Below are 22294 nucleotides of genomic sequence, written 5' to 3'. Positions count from 1 at the left end.
GCTGCACACATCTTAATATTTGGGTTGAACTGTTCTGGAACAGTGTTGTAAATACAACTTAACACTGATTTCTAGTCGTGTCCTTCCAAAAGAGCCGGCGGCTTGAGTGAGCGGAGGCCGGTGGCAGCCACATGTGACGACCCCGGGCTGGACTCTGCTTCGTCCACAGTGAAAGCCAGTCCACGGTGATCCACAGCACGAAGTTGATGTATTTCCTCAGCGACCAGCACGGATCAGCTCTAGGCATGACGAAGCGGATATCGTCCTCTTTTGGAAGGCCAAACAAAGTAGTTTCGCTTTCACAACGAAACACACGGCAACAACAATACTACAGCGAGAATAAAAGTTACGCCTTCTTTCTTTGCGTGAACATTTTAGCGCCGTTATGCAAATCTTCCCACATCGAGAGCGTGTTAGAACGAGCCGTTTTAGGTAGGTGTGGCTGACTCTTAACTTTTATAAACAATGTCTCTTTGGATTTGAGACTTTATTCTTTGCAACTTTACAGATCTTCTTTATGCACCAAGAGCTTGTAACACTCCAAAGAGAAAGGAAAAATTGAAATCGCATCATATGACCCCTTTAATATTTGTTTTTTAATTTTACCATAAAAATTTACATAATTGTATACATTTTATATAAAAATTATATATATATATATATATATATATATATATATATACACACAATTTCTCATTGTATAGAGATAGGTTGCTAAATATGTAGCTTACAGGAAAATGCATATAATATAAAAAGTATATAAAATTAAAATATATAAAACAAGTAATATAAAATTATATATAAATATAATATTAAAGAAAGTTACATATAGAATTTTATATAAAGTTATACATAAACATGCTATTAAGTATTTTTAAATACTAAATATATAACTACATTTTAAATATTTTGTGTGTATATAGTGTGTGTGTGTGTGTGTGTGTACTTATATATATATATATAAATATTTTATAACAAGTTTTAATGAATATATGTTGCTAAAAATATAATTAAAAGCCCAAAAATCTGAACTGATAGACTGGCCCAAAAAATCAAGTTAAAAACCCCTGACAGACACTGCAAAACATCAGTGTGTTTAACAACAGTGGCTAGCTGGCTCTGTCTGATGCTGTCCATACCTCTTTGACCTGGTGCAGTCCTGCAGGATGCTGACTGCAGGCCCGTTGGCTGGCGGTGGGGGACTTGTGGTGGGTGATGGTGATGACAGAGGCAGGAGTCCCGTGCTGGGGGGTCTGAATTTGGGTGGAGATGGAGGAGCACTGTGGGACAGGGTGCGGGTGCAGGGAGAAGCTGCGCGTCCGACCAGCAGATAAGGAAGAGGATGTGTTGCAGGAGGAAGAGGAGGAGGAGGTGCAGCCCTGAAAGAGATAGCAGCAATGGCAGCAGCAGGAGTGAGAGGGAGAGCAGGCTCCCAGGCCTCGCTTCCCGATGTGCACAGACACCAGCACATGGGCCAGCACGGTCTGCCATCACGCAAAAGAGCATCATCGGCCTGACACCACCAAGACAGCAGCCACATACAGACAGGGAGGGTGAGAGGAAGCAAGGGCAGTGCATGGTGGGGTGCAATATGAGACAGCAGAGAGAGGAGGAGTGAGCTTCCTGTGGAGTACTGTTCTCCACTGCAGAGAGATTAAGGATTGTCACTAGTTTGAAATGCTTTCATCTCTAAAAGCTCTTCGGCACAACCTGAGAACTGCAATCTCATTCCATCAGAGTTAATCAGAGACATCTTTTTTCTGAGATATACAAGAGCATTTAGTGCACTGCTGATGAAAAAAATGCACCAAAGCAACTGTGTAATGCATGCTTTCACAAATGTCAATAAATTGCAAGTCTAACTACATTTATATATATATATATTTTTTTTAAGACTGTACAAAAATTTCTTCCACAATTTATGTGGACTTTGGGGTGGGTTTTTTGGTGTTTTTTTTACCACACTGCTACATCATTTCTAGGGTGTCATAGATGACTGGTTACTGGCTGAAGAGCAAAAAAGCTTTCTATGATATTCTCATCCCTAAGCATCAGGTTTAGGTCCATTCTTTAATGTACACAGATTTTTTTTTAAAGAAATTGACACATATTAAATGTGAAAGTGAAAGAAAAAGCATTATTATAAACATTAAAAAAGATTTCTGTTTCAAATAAATACTGTTCTTTTTATGTTTCTATTCATCAAAGTATCATGGTTTCCACAAAAATAGTAAGCAGCTCAACTGTTTTAAACATTGTTAAAATAATAAATCATCAAATTATGATTTCTGAAGGATCATGTGATACTGAAGATAATGAAAATTCAGCTGTTATCACAGACATAAATTACAGTTTAAAATTTGTTAAAATAGAAAACAGTTATCGTAAATTGTAGAAATATTTTACTGTATTTTTCAACGACAGTGTAAGTCTATGAAAATATGGCCTTAGTGAACACCCTTAAAAAGTTTTGTTGCCAAAAAAACACTAGAAATCTCAGAACAGCTAAATTCCCAAAGTCATGCTCTATATAAAAAACAATCCATACCCAACAAACAGAGGAAGATGTGTTTAGATTATTTTTTTTTTTTTTAAGGTAATAGCACCTGTGCATTCTTCAGAAACGCAAGAGAAGAGCTCCTCTGGGTGTTGCAACATGGACTCTTAGGCTTGAAGGAAGATCGCACTCTTTGATACAACCCAAAATGAGACCATACTATGAGGTTTTCTGTACATGCGGCAATGAGTATTTTATTCAGGTCCTATGGAACTCTCCCAACCTCATGCAATTGCATTCTCGCAGTCTAATGGCAGTCCATTGTTCAGTCATCTGAGATTTCAGCCCTGACTAGGTTACATAAGTCATAGACTATACAGACCCTTATAGAAGGGAATTAAAATTCTGAAATTTAGAGAGAAGTGTAAAACCATAAAAATAATATATATAATATACAATGCTATAATATATAATGCTCACCAAGGTGGAATTTGATAAATACAGTAAAAACAGTAATATTGTGAAATATTATTACAATTTAACAGTTTTTTTTATTTTAATACATAATGTTTAGAAGCCATTACTCCAGTCTTCAGTGTCACATGATCCTTCAGAAATCATTGTAATATAATGATTTGGTGTTCAAGAAATATTTCTTCTTATTATTAATGGTGAACAGTTGTGTTGAAACAACTGATACATTTACGTTTCAGTATTTTTGTTGAAACACGATCAATTTTTTTCAGGATTCTTTCATGAACAAAAAAAAGGAAAATAGCAAAAACAACAGCATTTATTTGAAAAAGAAATCGTTTGTAACAATGTAAATGTATTTTACTGTGTCTTTTGTTCAGTTTAATGTATCCTTGTTGAAAAGAAACATAATAATTCTCTGCTAACAGAGCAGCAGGTAATAAAGTGCAGTGAATAATAAAATATATACAAAAATAAGCACACTGAGTGTAGAGAATCCATGAAGCATTTGTTGCATGCATTATGGATTCAGTCATTAAATTAATAAATATAACACACTAGTAATGCAATATATTTAGCCTTAGGTCGATGATGAAGACCAGGCCCAGATTTGTGTAGTTTCAAATTACTTTGCTTATAATGTGATTAATCAAAGAGACTGCAATGTTTTTTTTTTTTCCTTTTTCAGAATACATTAGCAGCTAACACTGGCTTGTGTTATTAAACTGCCATTTGTTGGTCATATATTGAAAATGAATGCTAATAGAAGTCAAACAATGTTTTAGCCTCAAGGCTAAATTCCATTCCATTTAATCTGCGCTCTAAATTAGTGGATAACGCCAGTCTCTCCCATTTGTAAACACTCATTTTCAGATCTGACTGAAGTTATCATTATTCTGCCACTCAAAAGCGCTGAAAATTACAATAAATAATTGGACACATCACCATCTGCCTAAAAGTCTGTCTAATGCATATTACTGCATTTAAACATCCATTTGAATCTCTTTCAGTCGGCAAAACTAGCATTATGTATCTTGAGGCATGAATTAATGACATGTCTTAATGGAGGTGAACGCTTACAGTTTAACTCTGTAAAGGTTAAACATACAAATCACTGTGTGTTCAAAATCAGACAATAGTGGGAAACAGAGTGTGACACACAGTGTTTTGTCACATGATATGTGAAGAACTGATACAATAAATATAAGCCTGTTTCTCCCATAAGTATTAAACAATAATTTTGAAAAAATAAATTGATCACAGTAAATGATCATGTCAGGTGAGCTGTCACATGTATAGATGATATTCCTCCATATATCTACTTGTTTTATTGCTCAATGAATTATAATAACCATATCTAAAACTGTAGATAACAATAACAGTTCTGTACATACGTTCATGTTTATAATGTCAAAATACTTTATTACATTTTCTGAAGAACCGTCACGGTAGTCACCACCAATGCAGTATTGTTATTGGTAACTTAAACTATTAAAAATAAAAATTGTAATGTTAATTGAAATAAAGCTGAAATAGAATGATATATAAATATTAAGATTAAAATGCATAACTGAAATAGGTACTATCGTACTAAAATTAATAAAATAAAAAAATTATATAATATAATAAAAATAAATTACATCTAAATAAAAAAAGATGATAAAACACAGCAAAGCCACATTACATAATGACTAAAACTTAAACATAAATTATAATAATAACTGAAAATATAAAAATGAAAGCCAATATAAAATATAAATACTATAACAACATATAAATAATATTAATATAACCACAATGCCACAATACTAGTAGTTGTTCTAAATGGTTTCTAAGGTGTTCTGAGTGGCTTTTAGCACATTGGCTGCTTACATGTATATTTATATATAGCATTTTTTCACCTGTTCTGTCATCCACCAGGCTAAAAAGAGTTAAATCACATCCCATCTCTACCAAATAAACCAACCAAATTTACAGGTAAAAACTTGCTAATGACCTCATTTTAAATTCCACCCGTTACAACAAGCCTTATATCCAGTGTGATTAACTTTATTCTCTTATGAAAAGAGACAGAGAGAGTAAACTGCATCCCAAATCACATAACTACAGGGGCAGTTTGTCATCGAAGTAGTGCCTGGAGAGGTCAGAGGAAATGGAGAGCGAGTCAGTCAGTACAAGGAATGTAAGAGATAGAGACAAAGACAGGAAGGATGACAAGGGAAGATGCACTTACAGAAAGGACAGTTAGTACATCATTAATGACAGGGTGAACAAAATCAAAAGAAGAACAGCCTCAAGACAAACATTCTGCTTTCAAAAGCAAGAGGGAGTGCAAAAGTTGTAAAGGACAGAAATGAGAGCAGTGTGTGCCGTGTTAAATGTAACTGGGTTACCTTGGCACTGCTGTCTGAGTGGCGACGGGCACACAGCTGAAGTTGGGTCATCCACATCTGCTGCTCACACGCATCACAAGCTAAAAGAAGACACACATACTATCAATGGCCATATTCATTCATGCTGTCTCTATAGCTAATTTAGTTCAATAAACACAACACATACATTTACTGAATTTGATTGTTCATTAAAAATAATGAATGTGTTTGGTTATGTAAATCGTTAGAAATAGTCATGCATATGAAAGGGTTCATATTATGAGAAATGCATTTTACTTGAACTTTTATGGAAATGTTAACATTATCCTTATATCACGTGTTAGGTGTCAATAAAATCTAAATCCACAGCATTTGAAACCAACTGTCATGATAAGTTCCATATTTTATGATTTTTGGTAAATAATGACATTAATTTTGGCGCACAAGTCCATAGAATGCTGCAGAGATTACGTAGTTTTGTAGGCAAACTCAGAAGTTATCATAAAACCCTGTTACCTCAACAAAAAGCCAATAGTTAGGGGTTCAAGCGCGTAGTGCTGAAACCTTATTGTAATTGTTAGAATGGCTAAGGATCAACAATCTCCATGTAAAAATGATTGGGCAGACCAACAATAAGTCATAGAGACTTGAAACTTGGAGGGATGGTAGTACTCACACTGTCTACAACGTCACCAAAGCACTCCCCAATCGGACTGACGGGGACATTACAGCGATCAAAAGTACAAAATTGCTCATGACTCCTAAACCATTGGTCACAGACTCAAGTGCCTTACATCGTTGGAATCCCTGGCAAAATCTTTGGGTATTTTGGGTTTTTTGAAAAACATACTTTTGCGAACTAGTCCTAGGTTTTTCACCAGATCAGAACAAAATCAGTGCAGAAAGATTCTCTGGAGAGTGAATATAAATAATTATCAAAAAAGTTAAACTTTTGACTCACCGTCACAAAGGGAGGCCAAAATGTTCGTAAGGGGCAGGGCCGTTTTACTAAAATGGCTAATGCCAAACTCAGAACACTCATGTAGGAACTCAATCTGAAAATAAAATCATGGAGCTTGGCCACTTGGTGGCCCTATAAGAGGGGAAGAAAAAAAATAAAAAATAGCTATAACTACATAACCAATTGTCCGATCAACATGAAAATTTATAGGCAGTGTCAATATGGCCGCCATTGGCCAATGCATTTTGAGCACCTATTAGACAAGGTTAACGGAGGTCAATCGGAATGAATCTCAGTGTGTCTGCTTGACTCATGGCCCTAAAGGTCTGTGAGAAATTTGAAAGAAATCGTCCACTGGGGAGCGATATCGCATTTTTCAAGGGCGTAAACAATTGTATATTGTGCAGTTTTTCACACATACACACAATATTCATATCACCTGATAGACCTCAACAACTTTGCCTCTTGAACCATTGCTGTCAATCAAATAGTTTGTTAAATAACTGAGAATATGTAAAAAACATTTGCAAACTAGTCCTTGGTTTTTCGCTCAATTAAAAAAAAAAAAACACTGCAGTACAATTCTCTCTAGGTCAATAATTATCAAAAAAAATTTATTTTAAATTTAACTTTACCCTTTGGGTAGCTATAATGGTGTCGTTTAGAACAGGGGTGTGTCCAAACAAACCCAAAAGCCTATAAATCCTAATCAAAAACTCAAAACTTCACGAAACTAGGTGAGCATATGCGACAGGTGATTCTAAACAAGCATGCAAAGTTTCATGGAGATCGGACCATAGGTGGCACTATAACAGTTAAAAAGGCTTCAAAAACACTATATTTCTATGGTAAATTACCTCAAATTGCAGAAAATGTTCATATATTCATGCATACACTAGATCTTTTCATTGTACGATCGATCTCCTCATTCTGAACAAATTTGCCTATAGGACCACTGCTGTCAATCAAATTGTTTTTTATATTTGACATTATTTAAAAAAACTACTTTAGCGAACTCCTCAAATCCGACCATAGGTGGCGCTATAACCGTCCATATTTCTATGGTAAATTACCTGGATTTGCCAAAATACTTTTTTAATCATTGATTTAGGTGGTTACAGGCTTACTAATTAACATGCAATGTCTTTTTTTATACATGCTTAAATGTCTTAAAGCTCTTGAACCCTGATAATTGCTGCTAGCAGCTATATATTGGAGCTTGACAGCTCATGGCTACCATAACCTGTTATTCAGAATTTGTTAATATTCTTTAGAATTCTCCTTTTGTGTTACATGGAAAAAATAACAGCATGTGTGTTTTGAAAGACATAAGTTTGAGTAAATAATATTTTAAAATGTTTATATATAACTAATATATATCACCATAAATCCCCAGTTGATTAACCACAGTACAATAAGATATTTGTTTTCTGAAATGTTTAAGTATGGAAAATAGGTGTTATCTAATTAAATTTCCAGAACAAAATCTGAACTCTGAATAAAGCCACCCTCTTATTTTTCTTGCCATATTAGAGTTTTTATAATGTTTTTATAGAGGGGATTACTCCATAAATCAATTTTTTTTTGTCAAATACAGTAAAATATTGTCAACAGCCAGAAAAAAAAAACATGTTTCAGGGAAATGATATGAACAAACCACTCTGTAAAAACCTTCACAATACAGAAAGCAATAAAACTAGAAAGTTTGGTGTATGTAAGTGCTACTGAAGTGGAGATTTCTGGTTTTGTGCATGAGAAAAAAACTCATTTTGAGAAAACAGCCTATAAAGATATATATTTTAATTGAAATCTACAGACACATACAGAGAAAGTAATAATAAAATAAACACTTTAATGTGTATTGTGTATGTTTTCTTTGCACTAGTCTGAAGCAAAATAGCCCCAAATCAGTTTTTTTCATGCACTGTCTTGCCTAAAGAAGATCTTGCATATCAGCAAACAGGGTTTGCTTTTTGTCCTATGAAAATCTAGTTTTAACGTTATTAGGTATGGTCTGGTTACCCAGGTAGAACAAATGCAAGCTTTTTCATCGACATAAGACCAAAAAACTTCATTTGTGACTTGTCTGCAACCTGGGGTAAAGACTGAGAAGGTGTGAAATGAGAAAAATAGCACCTGAAGATTATAATTTCAGAATGCTGGAACACTGGGAGCGGATGAGACTCCTCCTGCGGTGAGGATGTCAAACTACTGGGAATAACACTGGCGGTGACAGCTTTTTTTTTGTGAAATTCATCCTTTCACAACCTCTCCGAAATTGCCTTTGTTACAAATGGCCGATTTGGCTGGTGGCATTTTGCTTGTAAACTCCTGACACAGTCTAAATGAGTTCTTAGAGTCACCTCGGACCAAAAGAGAATTTTGATGTAAAACCATCATAAAAGATTGTGGCATACAGTGAATGCCAACCATGAAAAGATTCTTGGCATACTTGAAACAACACAAGAAAAACAGAGATAGGGGAAAGTATAGAGATCTAATCTGACGAGGGAGTAGCTGGCTGGAAAAAAAGGGTGAACATGGACAACTAAATCACAGATGAAGGGGGATGCCTGAGGGGACAACACATATCAAAGAGATACTTTCTTAAGAGACGTTGTGCAAGACAGAGTAAAGAAACCCAAGTTAAAGGAGAACGGAGATCGAAGGGATCAAATCGGACACAAATGGCCATGTCATAAGCAAAAGCAAAGAATTAAAACCCCGACGAGAGTAGGCCGCTCACCCCGCAGTTTGAAGAAATCTCCATTTGCAGCACAGACTGTGAACATATAGGGAAACTCGTCGCTTGGGGCCACCGAGGAGCCGATGAGGGGCAAGGACCCTCGTGGCTTCTGGTTCTTACTGAGCTCGTTGATGAAATACTGAAGCTGGCCGAGCTCAGGGTCCAACACAAAGTACCTGCATGATGAAAAACAGAGAGGAGAAGGTGGTTACATTACAACTAACCTAGATTTTGACAGCGTGTGATGCCTGACGTGTTCTGAGTGGTTGCTCTGAATTGCTATGAGGTTGCTAGGTGTTCCTGTTGGTTGCCAGGGCACTACTATGCAGTTGCTAAAGTATTCAGAGTGGTTTTATTACTGCATTGCTATGTGGTTGCTATTGTGTTCTTGTTGGTTGCTAGTGTGTTGCTATGTGGTTCTTAAAATGCTTTTAATGGCTTTACTGGATTTAGGGCTGCAACAAAAGATTATTTTGATAAATCGATTAATCTAACGATTATTAGAATGATTAATCAACTAATCTTAGATTATTTCATTGATTAATCAGTAGGTTTTGATCAATTATTCAGCTTTTGCAATTAGTAAAAATATTGAGTTCTACATATTCAACACCATCCGAAATATTTTCACTTCTGTTGGATTATTCGAGGGAGGGCTGAATTACAGTCGTGTGCTACAGCGCCACACTGGTCAAACCACGTTATTGCAGGCCCTTACATTAGGTCATATGAGATCAAACGACTATTCGACAACAAAAAATATTTGTCGACAATTTTTTGTTGATAATGTCGACTAAACATTTCAGCCCTAACTGCATAGCTATGTGGTTGCTACAGTGTTCTTGTTGGTTTCTAGGGAATGCTACGACGTTTCTATAGTGCTCTGAGTGATTTAATTGCATTGCTATGTGGTTGCTAAGGTGTTTGTTGGTTCCCAGAGCATTGCTATCTGTTTCCTATAGTGTTCTCACTTCTGAGCGGTTTTATTGCATTGCTATGGGGTTCCTAGGGTGTCCTTGTTGGTTGCCAGGGTGTTGTTATGCAGTTGCTAAAGCGTTCTGGGTGGTTTTACGGTGTTGATATGGGGTTCCTACCATGTTCTTGTTGGTTGCCAGAGTGTAGCTATGAATTCTGTAGATTCTGTCCAGACGTTTTATTATATGCCAGGTGAGATACAAACTCTGATCACTTAGAAAAGTAGCAGAACACCTCTCCTCAAAATTCTGCCTGATTTAAGGTATTATTTATGTCAGTAACAGAAACGTGCGCGTTACAGTATGTACCAACATTTACTACCTTAAAAAGTATTAGCAATAGTAACAGTGATGCTTGCTAGTACAACTGGCCTATAACAAAATTCATATGAGAGTTTTACGGTGGCCATTATTACTCTCTCTCCTTTCCTTCCTCATTATTCGTGATGCATTACTTGCCATGTCTAGTTTCCCCCTGTCAGAGCCAACCAGAGAGTAGCTTTATACGGGATCGTAACTCTGCAGGGAATGGATTGTAATCACGCGGTTTGGGTGCTGTAACACAACAGCCACCCTCTCTTAGTAAAAAATGGATGTGCTGCCAATTTCTCTTGCACGGTCTCTTTGATGGGGTCTCTGAAAGCTAGACAAAGACACATCATTATTTTAAAAAGCAGCTAAAAGTATGAAGATCAAAGCGGCAACCAATGCATTGCTTTTGATGGCAGAGGACAGATGATCACTGTGGACCTTTGGTGACATTTGTTTACATAACCTCATCATCCAGTGATTCACCACAAAAAATACATTGTGGTACATCCCCCTCACCCTTTAAAAAATACAATACAAAAATATGTATTTTTTTATTATTTTTTATTTTTATTTTTTTAAGTTTGAGGGGACATAATATCTTACTTGTGGTCAGATTGAATATATTCTGGTACCATGGCACAGTGGGTAAAACTGTAAAAAAAAAAAAATTATATTTTATTTACATATTATTCAAAAATGCATGGTACTTCAAGAATACGCTGGAATATTACGCGACATGATCAAACTCTAACTGTGCTAACTTGTTCACATGCGTGTCTGTTCAGGTGTGAATTAATGAAATTTGGACATTAGCAGTACTATTCAGTTAGTTTTCCTCTCCAAGGCCCAATTCTCATCAGGTCAAAGTATTGAGTGGTGTGAATTGTGAAAACCTCTCTCTCAAACACACACCCACAAATCATTAAGCACTAAACAGTGACTAGTGCTGAGGTTAACGTGAGGGCTATTTCTGAGCCATTGCGGAGGGCGGGTAACCCTCCGGTCCTGATGCTCGTTATATGCTTGGCCTGTTCCCTCATCGATCGCTGGACTAAGCAACAGAATGAGCACAACATTATGGATGTGAGGGATTTCCCATCACGGATGAGTCATAGTCTCTCCCAGATGAAAGAGCCTTCAATGTGGGCTGTGCTGCACTCAACCCTGCAGCACACACAACCATGAAATCCGACAAAAAAACTCCCGTTTTCAATGAGAGGCTCTTGCTTTGGAGTGTTTCTGCATAGCTCAGCTGGTAAAGAGCTCATTTCACATTTAGATTCCTGACTATAATAGACCCTTTCATTATGGGAAGGTCCTTTAAAACAGATCATTAAATAATGACCTTTCAGAACACTAATGTCTGTTTTTTAGGATGCAGGAGATCATCTTAATTATCTCAGACTAGATTTTGTGTTATTATGTATGTAGAGAAATAATCAGCATACTAATGTAATTATACTATGCAATACAAATCTGCAGTGAGCCTGTAGGATGAATCAAATCATAAGAGAATATTACATAACACCAGAACTTAGATAACAGGTACGCAAACTAAGAGGTGTGATGTGCACATCAAAAACCTTTACAATTATCATGAAGACAAGCATAACATTTGTTTTCTTTTTTAACAATGACAATGTGTGTGTGTGTGTGTGTATATCTGTTTGTTTTATTTTTATTGATATTATTTATATATGAACCAATTATTATTTTTATGCATGACGTCATAATGAATCGAAATATGTTAATTGTATTCTTTTATATTGCTATCTCTGACAAAAACGTAATCAAACACATCTTTAGGCAGGTGGATAAAGCTGTACAGATGTTCAGCATCAACGGAGGAGAAACCAAACAAATGTAAACAATGAAACATGACTTCATTCATGTATAATATTCATAATGCACAAAAAAACAGCGTTCTGAGCATTGCTGGAAGAAGACGCGTCTTCATTCTTGAAGGAACGAAATGATCAGAAATGCCCAGCATGAAAAATCTTCATCATATATTGGACTATAAGTCTACTATGAAAAACATTCGGGAGCCTGTGTGTGGGTGTAAAAGTTGTGAAGTGTGAGCAAGCGCCAAAAACTCTTTACCTGTTCTGCCAGCCTTGTAGTAAATTGGTGTATTTGTTCAAAACCCCTTCCAAGTGTCGTTTTTGGGTCTGAGACGGGTGAGTGTCCGAGACAGCCCCTGTTCCCGGACTACACGAGCCGCTTCTTGCCTGTCTGTGTGCGGGATTCCCCAGATCCAAGGACCACTTTCCTTTCCTGCTCCCTGAATGCGACACGTTCAATGTTTTTTCCATGATTATTCAAAACTCTGGTTAATACAATGTGACGGTTCAAAATCCAAAGCACAGTTTCAAAAGCAAAGCAAAGATACTGCTGAAAATGATCATCGTATGGAGAGGAGGTGACTGAAGATTACTTTCATTTTTATCTTGCTGGCTTGCCTTGGACTCTTTAATGGGCTTCTCCGTGTTTCCATTGGAATCATAGTGTGGTCACTCCCCTGAGTCCCCTCCCGCGCTCCACAGACAGGAATGCTGGCAGCTTATAGGCTACATCAGAAAGGCGCTCGTGAATGTGAATACGATGGCTGAATGTAAAACCACGCCCCCTCATTATCATACGTACGGAAAAACAGTATTAATAATAATAAACCAGAAATATATTATTTAAAAATACATTGAAATAATAACATTAAATAAATGAAATAAAATAATAAAAATAAATAAATAAACAAAATACAAAAATACAAAAATGAATGAATGTGACAATTTACAGATATTAACTTATGGTTGCCTCTTTATTATTTTTTATTATTATTTTAGTCTTCATATGATATTTTCTGTATGATGTTGTTATGTGTCCTTTGAGAAGGAAATTACACTACCGTGACAGTCGTAATTGTTTGAGGGGAAACAAATCCTTTCCACACATTAAAACTATATTTTTAATAACGTGTTTTTTATATATTGTCGAATTTTTAAACATGGAACAATTCTTTTTTTTTTTTTTTTGTAATAGTTTATGATTAAAACTGTGGGTCTTATGTAAAGGTAAATAAATAAAGGTAAACATAAAAGGCATTTTTGTGGCAGTGGCAAAAACTGAAGGGGGGCGGGGGGAGAAAGAAAAACCATTATGCACAACATTATGTAGATTTTGTCCTCAATACAGTATTTCTTTAAAACTATGAGTATTCATTAATATAATAGATATTAATGTAATGAGCTATTACGTAGGAATACTGTTCACAATGTATTCAGTTATAAGCTTTATTCTACGATATAAGCAGAGTGAATAATTAGTTCCAGACCTATACACATAAACTGAATTAAATAATTCGCCAGTCTGTGTCACGGTTTTTTACAGCGACTATTTTAGACAGCGAAAAGTAACCTGTAGAAACTGGGGAGAAACTACAACTCCCAGAATTCCCAGCTATCGTTGATGACGCAGTCAAAAGTGGACCAACACGGTCCCTCACACCGAGTAACTGCCTGACTTTATATTATTATTACGTATATTGTTTACTTGAAAACATTTATCCACTAGTGGAAAGCAAAAGTGGTTATGGCTGCTCCGCTGAAAGTATGTATTGTTGGTTCAGGAAACTGGTGAGTATGAACGTGTAATGATTATATATGATCAATATGTGATTGGTAATGAGATTAATATACAGAACATATGGCGTGGACCAACTGTTATAGCTCAGAAAGTGCTTACTTAGACTGGAGCACAAGTTTAATTCCCTGTACGAAACAGCAGTTACAGCAAGCTGATATTCAGATCCATATTTTAAGCATTATTATTCTGGGCAAAATCAAGTGATTAATAATTTAACTGCATTGATTTGAAGATCTGCATGCTGTATAACCCTCATTTGACTGCAGGTGGCAAGGCAAAGCAGCTTCTTGGAGTTGTAAACCCTGCTTGGAATGTCTGAATGAACTGCTTTTTAACAGCAGACTGGCATTTTGATTAAAGGTACTGTTGTGTTTTTCTGTACCAAGGGGCTCTGCAATTGCAAGAATTATTGGAACCAATGCACAGAAACTCCAGCACTTTGCCACCGCAGTCAAGATGTGGGTTTATGAAGAAATGGTCAACGACAAAAAGCTCTCTGAGATCATCAACACAGAACACGAGAATGTCAAGTACCTCCCAGGCTACAAACTCCCAAAGAATGTGGTAAGACGGTGTGTTGGGTGCCCTAAAATTTGGTAAATAATAATAGTTATGGATAATAAATAATTATATGTTTTATAAAGAAAGGTAAATACTATATATACATTTTTAATTAGATTTTTTTATTTGTGTAAAAATATATATATATATATGTATTAACAAAAAAATGGATTGGTTAAATATTGCACTTAAAATTTATATTAGTCTATCTGATTTGCATGCTTGCTATCTGTTGACCATCATTTGAAACCAAGTCTTATTCAAACTTGTTCTGGTGTTGAAATAAGCATCAGATTTATGGGGTTTTAACTTTTTCCTGTAGGTTGCAGTGCCACAGCTTCGGGATGCCGCAGAGGGTGCCGACCTCCTGGTTTTCGTGGTCCCTCACCAGTTCATCCGGAAACTGTGCGATGAGATGGTGGGATGTGTTTCGGAGAAGGCTCGTGGAATTACATTAATCAAAGTAAGAATGTTGTGCATTGTGTATAATTGAAATTGCAGGGCTTTTTGATGGGCTTTACAAAGCTTTATTGAAGATTTAAGGTTATGTCGTTGTTTGACTGTAACCTGATGCAGGTTTGACAGCACCTTTGGAGCCTATATGGTAACCTAATTTTTAACTTGATAATGGGTGTCAATTAGGGCTGTCATGCACTTAAACCACACAAAAGAATGGGTGAATGGTGATGTTTGACTTAAGAGCATATGATTTGTGCAAGGTGCAGCTTGACCAAATTTAGACGGGTAATTTGTCTAAAAAATGTTTATATTGCTTTATCAAATACATTTTATTTTTAAAATGTTATGTTATGACAGGGGAAAACGTGTTTGTTTAAAATGTGGTATAGACACTTTTCCCCCTTCAGTATTATTATCATTAATTTTACTTTTAATAAGTAGTGTAATAGTAGTGAAAGTTTACTACAGAGATACAGTTTATTTATTTATTTAATTTTTTGAAAGTTGCACTCGAAATCAACTTAAAAAACTGAAGTGCCTTATGCTCCAGAAATGAGCATGATGATTCTTCTCATAATGTTTGCTCTTTGTGAAATAAAATGCATTTTCATAATGGACTAATGAGAGACCGTACAAACAGACAATAATTTATTCCCATTTTGAGTTGATAGTGAATGCCAGAAAATTTTTTTTTTTTATGGCAGACGAAACAAAATGGAACAAAATGTCCATCTATTACAAATTAAGTATTTTTCTAATTAATTTAATAATAGTTCTGTATTATATTCAGCTATAAGCAAGCCAAATGCTGCCCACGGCTGTTTTTGATTTAATATTCTAAGTTTTGGTCAAACCTTGTGCGTCCTCTTCTATGCGGTCGGACAGGATGTTCAGGACTGAACAATGCTGAGAAGTCTCTGACTTGATATCTTTTTAAAAGAGCACCATATGTGGAGTGACTCATGGGTAAAAAAAAGGCCCTCTGGCCTGCTGGCAATCTCTTTGTGTGCAACTTATCTCCTGGTGCCAGTTTGTCTCCTCTGTTACTGGCTGTGCCGCCCATCATTTCATCTCTGCAGTTATACCTCTCCAAATTTGATTTATCCTTTCCACTTCATTATTTGAAAAGTAGCCTAGTTTCTCACAGTCTTGCATGTTTATTTTAAAAGATATAGTTTGTCTGTTGTCTTTTTTCAGATTTCTACCCATTTCTTGTGTACTCATTTCACCTTCTTTATTATTTTTGTTCTGCTTTACTGTTCCTCCTCATTTTTTGAGTCATTAGGCAAAGATGGTCCAAACAGCTGTGCTCCAGAGTTATATCTGCTGAGGGGGAAATAGTGTGATGCTACATTAAAAAAGCATTGGTGTGTCCTTTTTTTCTTTTCTTTGTAGGGCATTGATGAAGGACCAGAAGGATTGAAGCTCATCTCTGATATCATTCGGGAAAAAATGGGCATTGATATCAGCGTCCTAATGGGGGCCAACATTGCCAATGAAGTGGCGGCCGAGAAGTTCTGCGAGAGCACCATTGGTGAGTGAAAAATGTTTGGAGCTATTCTGTAGGTAGCATTGCACTTTAGCAATACATGCTAAAAATCACCAGGAGCTAACTCAACAGACATTTTCTTCGATCCACAGGCAGCAAGGTGTTGGAGAACGGCCTCTTGTTTAAAGAGCTCCTGCAGACACCTAACTTCAGAATCACTGTGGTGGATGATGCTGACACAGTAGAGCTCTGTGGAGCCCTTAAGGTAAATATCAGTCTTGTCTTGTTGCTCATCACAGGGGAACTATCTTGATACAGGCACCTGAGATGCAGGGCTTCAGGGGCACGACTCAGACCTCTGTGTAAAGAAGAGCTTGCGCTGCTGAATTTACAATTAGATGCTGTAAGGCTGCTGTTATCCTCGTAAACACATTGTAAAAATCATTGCAATATTGGCAAGCTTTGACAAATACTCTTGGTTACTTACAACTTAAAGGGATAGTTCATCTGAAACTGAAAATTCTGTCTTCATTCATTCACCCTCATGTCGTTCTAAATCTGTATGGCTTTCTTTCCTCTTTGGAACACAAAAGAGGAACTTTGAGTTTTTTTTCCATACAATAGAAGTCAATGGTAACCAAAACCTTCGAAACTTCATCTTTTGTTTTCCGTAGAAAAAAGAAAAAGTCATACAGGTTTGAAACAACATGAAAGTGAGTAAATGATGAATTTTCATTCAAAACTGATGTTGTTCCAAGCCCATGTGTAATACAAAAGGAGAAATGTTGAATAAAGAATGAACTGACCATTATTTTTCCCTCATATAATGAATGTGAATTTGGGCTGTCGACCTCCAAAAAGACTGAAAAGCCCCATTACAATAGGCAAAGTAGTCTATATGAGTCTTCTGAAGCCGTATGATAGCTTAGTTTGATAAATAGACCCAAATTTAAGTTATTATTCACTTATAATCTTCCTCTCTGCTGCACATGTGGAGTTGTGCATTAGCTGTTGTTTAAATCTTAAAATGTTATGAACTGTTGGTTATTTGTTGCCAACATATGAGTTCTGAGATTGACTTTAAAGTGGTCATATGATGTTGCTAAAAATAACATTATTTTGTGTATTTGGTGTAATGAAATGTGTTTATGCGGTTTAAGGTTAAAAACACATTATTTTCCACATACTGTACATTATTGTTTCTCCTCTATGCCCCGCCTTTCTGAAACGCATCAATTTCTACAAAGCTCATCGGTCTGAAAAGCGAGGTGTGCTCTGATTGGCCAGCTATCCAGTGCGTTGTGATTGGCCGAATACCTCAAGAGTGTGACGGAAATGTTACGCCCCTACCATACTGTGATGCCCTGTCCGGCTGGAGCGACGAGACAAAAACATTCAAACCCATTATAAATGAGGCATTTGTTGCATCCAGTGGTGACACAATTTCGGATTATAATGACTTATACTGTCTTTTTACGCATTGCATCGTGCCACGTAAGCATAAAACCATGTCTGCATTTGTGATCGGAGAAATGACAAACTACAAACGCTACTCTACACTGCTCAAAACTCGCGTTTGAATCATTAGTGGCAAATCCTTAAAATATAAAAAAACATACTTGCAGTCTGTGCATCAGAACAGCCGGCATTGTAGTCTACTCTACCAGGATCAGGAAACAGTCCTCCAAAAAATGCACTGCACACATCTGAATATTTGGGTTGAACTGTTCTGGAACAGTGTTGTAAATACAACTTAACCACTGATTTCTAGTCGTGTCCTCTTTTGGAAGACCAAACAAAGTAGTTTCGCTTTCACAACGAATCACAGCGTCACACACGGCGGCCTTGAGTGAGCGGAGGCGGGCGGGCTTGAGAACGTTCAACGGCGCGGCCGGAGGGCTTGCAGCAACCACATGTGACGACCCCGGGTTGGACTCCGCTTCGTCCACGGTGAAAGCCGATCCGGCGATCCGCAGCTCGAAGTTGATGTATTACCTCAGCAATCAGCACGGATCAGCTCCAGGCATGACGAAGCGGATATCGTCCTCTTTTGGAAGACCAAACAAAGTAGTTTCGCTTTCACAACGAAGCACACAGCGTCTTCACGACATGGCGGCGGCAGCAACAATACTACAGCGAGAATAAAAGTTACGCCTTCTTTCTTTTGGGCGGCGTTATGCAAATCTTCCCACATTGTGACGTAGACATGTGGGAGCGTGTTAGAATGAGCCGTTTTAGGTAAGCGTGGTTGACTCTTAATTTTTATAAAGAATATCTCTTTGGATTTGAGACTTTAGTCTCTGCAAGTTTACAGATCTTCTTTATGCACCAAGAGCTTGTAGCACTTCAAAGAGAAAGGAAAAATTGAAATCGCATCATATGACCCCTTTAACCACATAAATACTGTGCGCTACTGATAGTTAAAAGATTGAATATAACAATATAAATATAATACACTTAGTCCGTTATGGTTATACTTCAAAAACTATTTATATATATATATATATATATATATATACACACTAGTGATGTCAAACGATTAATCGCGATTTGTTTACATAATATATGTATGTGTACTGTTTATTTATGTATAATATACACACATTCATTATATTTTGAAAATATTTACATGTATATACATTATTTATATTTACATATTATATATTTACGTATCTAATACTAGAATGTGGGATTTGTGTTTTTGTCTCACTTGCTTATTTCGCCCTGTTTTAGAACATTGTTGCAGTGGGCGCAGGCTTCTGTGATGGTCTGCAGTGTGGAGACAACACCAAAGCAGCTGTCATTCGGCTGGGATTGATGGAGATGATCGCCTTCGCCAAACTCTTCAGCAAAGACGATTCTGTATCTTCCGCCACATTCCTCGAGAGCTGTGGCGTGGCTGACCTCATCACCACCTGCTACGGAGGACGAAACCGGCGCGTGGCAGAGGCTTTTGCCAAGACAGGGAAGGTAAAAAGAAAACCGATTTATTTCAGCCTTTCATCACTTGCCTGATGCCATTTAATGTATGTTTTATGGATTGAAGGCTGGACTCCGCTTTGTCCACGGTGAAAGTTGATGTATTCCTTCCACTGTGCATTAGGCACATTTGCTGATGCAGAAAAGATCAATACAGATTTATTTTCTTTCAGAGCATCGAGGAACTGGAGAAGGAGATGTTAAATGGACAAAAGCTTCAGGGACCATTGACTTCTGCTGAGGTCTATCATATCCTCAAACAGAAGGACCTAGTGGATAAGTATGTGTAAACGTTTTTTGGTTGTTAGAAGTTATAAATAACACAGTCATAATTATATATTATTAAACGTATATTTATAATAGCCTTTATGTCGGTTGACATGTTCCTGACATGATGCTTATGTAGGTGACAGGTTTGAGTCCCAAAACCACCCACCTCCAAATAATTATGGCACTTTATCTATTAAATAAAAACCTAAAATAAAAAAAATGCTTTCATGAACAGTTACTTTATTTTACAGATTTGTAAACACTGATTACACGAAGAGTAACCCTGATTTGCATGATTATGATGATTTGATTTGCATGATTTTCTAGCAGTAAAGTCCGTACAAAAGTGATTGTTTTATACATATTCTTCTTTTTAATGCATAATTTTATCCCCTGTGGCTGTCATTATGCATTAAGTAAGTAAGACATTTCCAGAGTGAAGATCTCTCTCTCTCTCTCTCTCTCTCTCTCGTATTTAGTCAAAGAACTTGGATTTGCTGAAGGAGTGTAGTGATTATTTATAACATAAATATGGTACAAATTAGTGTGCAATATTTTTTTTTAAGTTATAAAAACACAAATCCCACATTTTAGTATTAGATAGACTACCATTCAAAAGTTTGGGGTTGGTAAGAATTTTTTTTTATGTTTTTTTTAAACAGAAATTAAATACATTTTAAAAATGTGCAATTGTTCAATTCAGTAGATTTTCAAAATGATAAAAATGATTGGTTAATGCTATTTGCCATCACAGGATCTACCTTAAAAAATCAATAGAACACTAATTTATGGAAAGTGCTTGATTCATTGCACCATTCTTCATTTAGCAGACAGTGTTTTATTCAGAGTGACTTTTCTACTGCAGTGCCAGTCCACCTGGAGCAACCTCGGGGCTAAATGACTTGCTGTAGGGCACAGTGTTCTTTGTCTATATGCGTTTGCAAAATTGGTGGCATCTTGAATCTACATTATTCTCCAGGTTCCCCCTGTTCACGGCTGTTTATCAGATCTGTTTCGAGGGCAAGCCAGTTCAGGACATGATCACCTGCCTGCAGAGCCATCCAGAGCACCTGTGAGAGTACCACATTGTCCCCCTTCTCCACCATCATCCCCTATGGTCTGTTAGGTTGACCTACCTCTAACATTTCTCATTTTCTGTTTACTTTATATACTTATACAATGTTATTTCTTAAGCTTCTTTTTTGTCCCAGGTCCAGTTCTACACTAATGGCTAGGCTTGAACTCAGGGGTTTGTTTCTGACCTTGCAAGTTTTGTTGTTATCAAACATGACAATGAACTCCAAGAGATTTTTCAGAAAAGCCATTTGTTGTTATCTACTCTGTGTGAACAGTTATGGAGTTTTTAACTATTTTCTCTCTGTCTGACTGCCCTCTTGTGGATGGTCCACAATATCACCTCACTGACAGATGAGATGAAATGCCTCTTTATAAATTACTATAGAGATCTCTTCATAGAGGCTCACTACACGTCCATATTGAGAGCAACACGACACGACTAGAATGCCTCTGTTACAGTCTTTAATATCCTGTAGAACCAGCATGATACCAGTTTTTTGATACTTTCACATATTTGTTCGACACAGGCATAAGCTAGGTTTAAAACTAAGTATGCAATTCAAATTGCTTAGTTTCTGATTAATAAATAATGAAACCGCCATTTACACTGAACATTTTGGCACACGTTAGATGAAGTAAAACTAGATTTCTGTGAAGATGCCTTTTAACTCCTCACAGGTCAGTGAATACTTGAATGGACTCGCTATGGGTTTGAGGTTGTTTTTGTTTTGAGGGGAGATTTTGTTTTGTTTTAAAGGACAATATATTCTATAAAGGGGGCTCAAATCTGCTATCTCAATTTCCCAGCAACCCCCTTTTAAGACTAAGTGCTTTCAAGACAGTGGGAACATGAAAACTTGTTATAGAATGACATAGTTGACTACGTCTTATCACACATTAAAAACAATACAATGTTACATATCTAAGCTTCAACAGTGCATTGAAATCCTCTTAGAAACCCCCATTTATTGATAACCTATGTAGTAACTGTTTTAGCATCCTGAAAAGCTGATCAACTACCACATCTACGGTTCCTGTTTTAATAATTCACATTTCTATGAAGATTGGCATTAAAATACTAATGTAATCTTTAGTTGTACTAAGCAAAGAACGAAGGAATGATTTAGTAAGATCTGTAGTGTTCACATGAGGGAGAGTGTTACGGGAGCAGCTAGTGTTTGGATCCATAATGGCCTTCTTTTTTAGCACTATACTGTGCTTATAGATGTGACACATTATTCCGGTGTTGTTTTTATTCTTTTCAGTTTTTATGTACGAGTTAAATCCATACTACAAGTATTCAGCTGTGGAAATGTTGCCGTGTACGGAGTCTAACACTCCAGTGGATTAACTATATATGTGTCCATGTTGATGAACCCGTCCTGTTTTTTCTCCTCTGAGAATGTGATCATTTTTGCAAGTTGTATGTTGTAACAAGTGTCATCAAGGCTGAACGTTGAAACAAATGCTACTTTTGAAAA

The 22294-nt window shown here is 36.6% G+C and overlaps 2 protein-coding genes across 4 annotated transcripts in view; one reads left to right on the top strand and one right to left on the bottom strand.

The window, feature by feature from the left end:
• The window catches only part of LOC107551176 (oxysterol-binding protein-related protein 10-like), a 43461-nt gene extending 30669 nt beyond the window's left edge, over positions 1–12792 (bottom strand). The window contains exons 1-4 of the mRNA XM_016232701.1: positions 12440–12792; positions 9051–9226; positions 5365–5444; positions 1140–1379 (exon numbers count right to left, since the gene is read on the bottom strand). Coding sequence (XP_016088187.1) covers positions 1140–1379; positions 5365–5444; positions 9051–9226; positions 12440–12651 — 708 coding nt within the window. The 5' untranslated portion in view covers positions 12652–12792. The remainder of the gene's footprint in view (positions 1–1139; positions 1380–5364; positions 5445–9050; positions 9227–12439) is intronic.
• Positions 12793–13773: 981 nt separating this feature from the next.
• On the top strand, positions 13774–22033 carry LOC107551192 (glycerol-3-phosphate dehydrogenase 1-like protein). 3 transcript variants are annotated; one of them, XM_016232731.1, is made up of 9 exons: positions 13774–13968; positions 14365–14542; positions 14862–15002; positions 16394–16532; positions 16640–16752; positions 19221–19457; positions 19640–19746; positions 20716–20853; positions 20948–22033. In XM_016232731.1, exons 1-8 carry the CDS (start codon positions 13925–13927, stop codon positions 20810–20812), a joined length of 1056 nt encoding a protein of 351 aa, XP_016088217.1. In that variant the 5' UTR covers positions 13774–13924; the 3' UTR covers positions 20813–20853; positions 20948–22033. The 3 variants fall into 3 exon arrangements, with proteins under 3 accessions (XP_016088217.1, XP_016088216.1, XP_016088215.1); XM_016232730.1 differs by having other exon boundaries at positions 20931–22033; XM_016232729.1 differs by having other exon boundaries at positions 20716–22033.
• Positions 22034–22294: the final 261 nt, after the last annotated feature.

This window comes from Sinocyclocheilus grahami, unplaced genomic scaffold, assembly GCF_001515645.1.
Source record: "Sinocyclocheilus grahami isolate Dianchi unplaced genomic scaffold, SAMN03320097.WGS_v1.1 scaffold417.1, whole genome shotgun sequence".
NCBI lineage: Eukaryota > Metazoa > Chordata > Actinopteri > Cypriniformes > Cyprinidae > Sinocyclocheilus > Sinocyclocheilus grahami.
The sequence above is the reverse complement of the archived record's forward strand: the minus strand, read 5'-3'. Positions and strand labels throughout refer to the sequence as shown.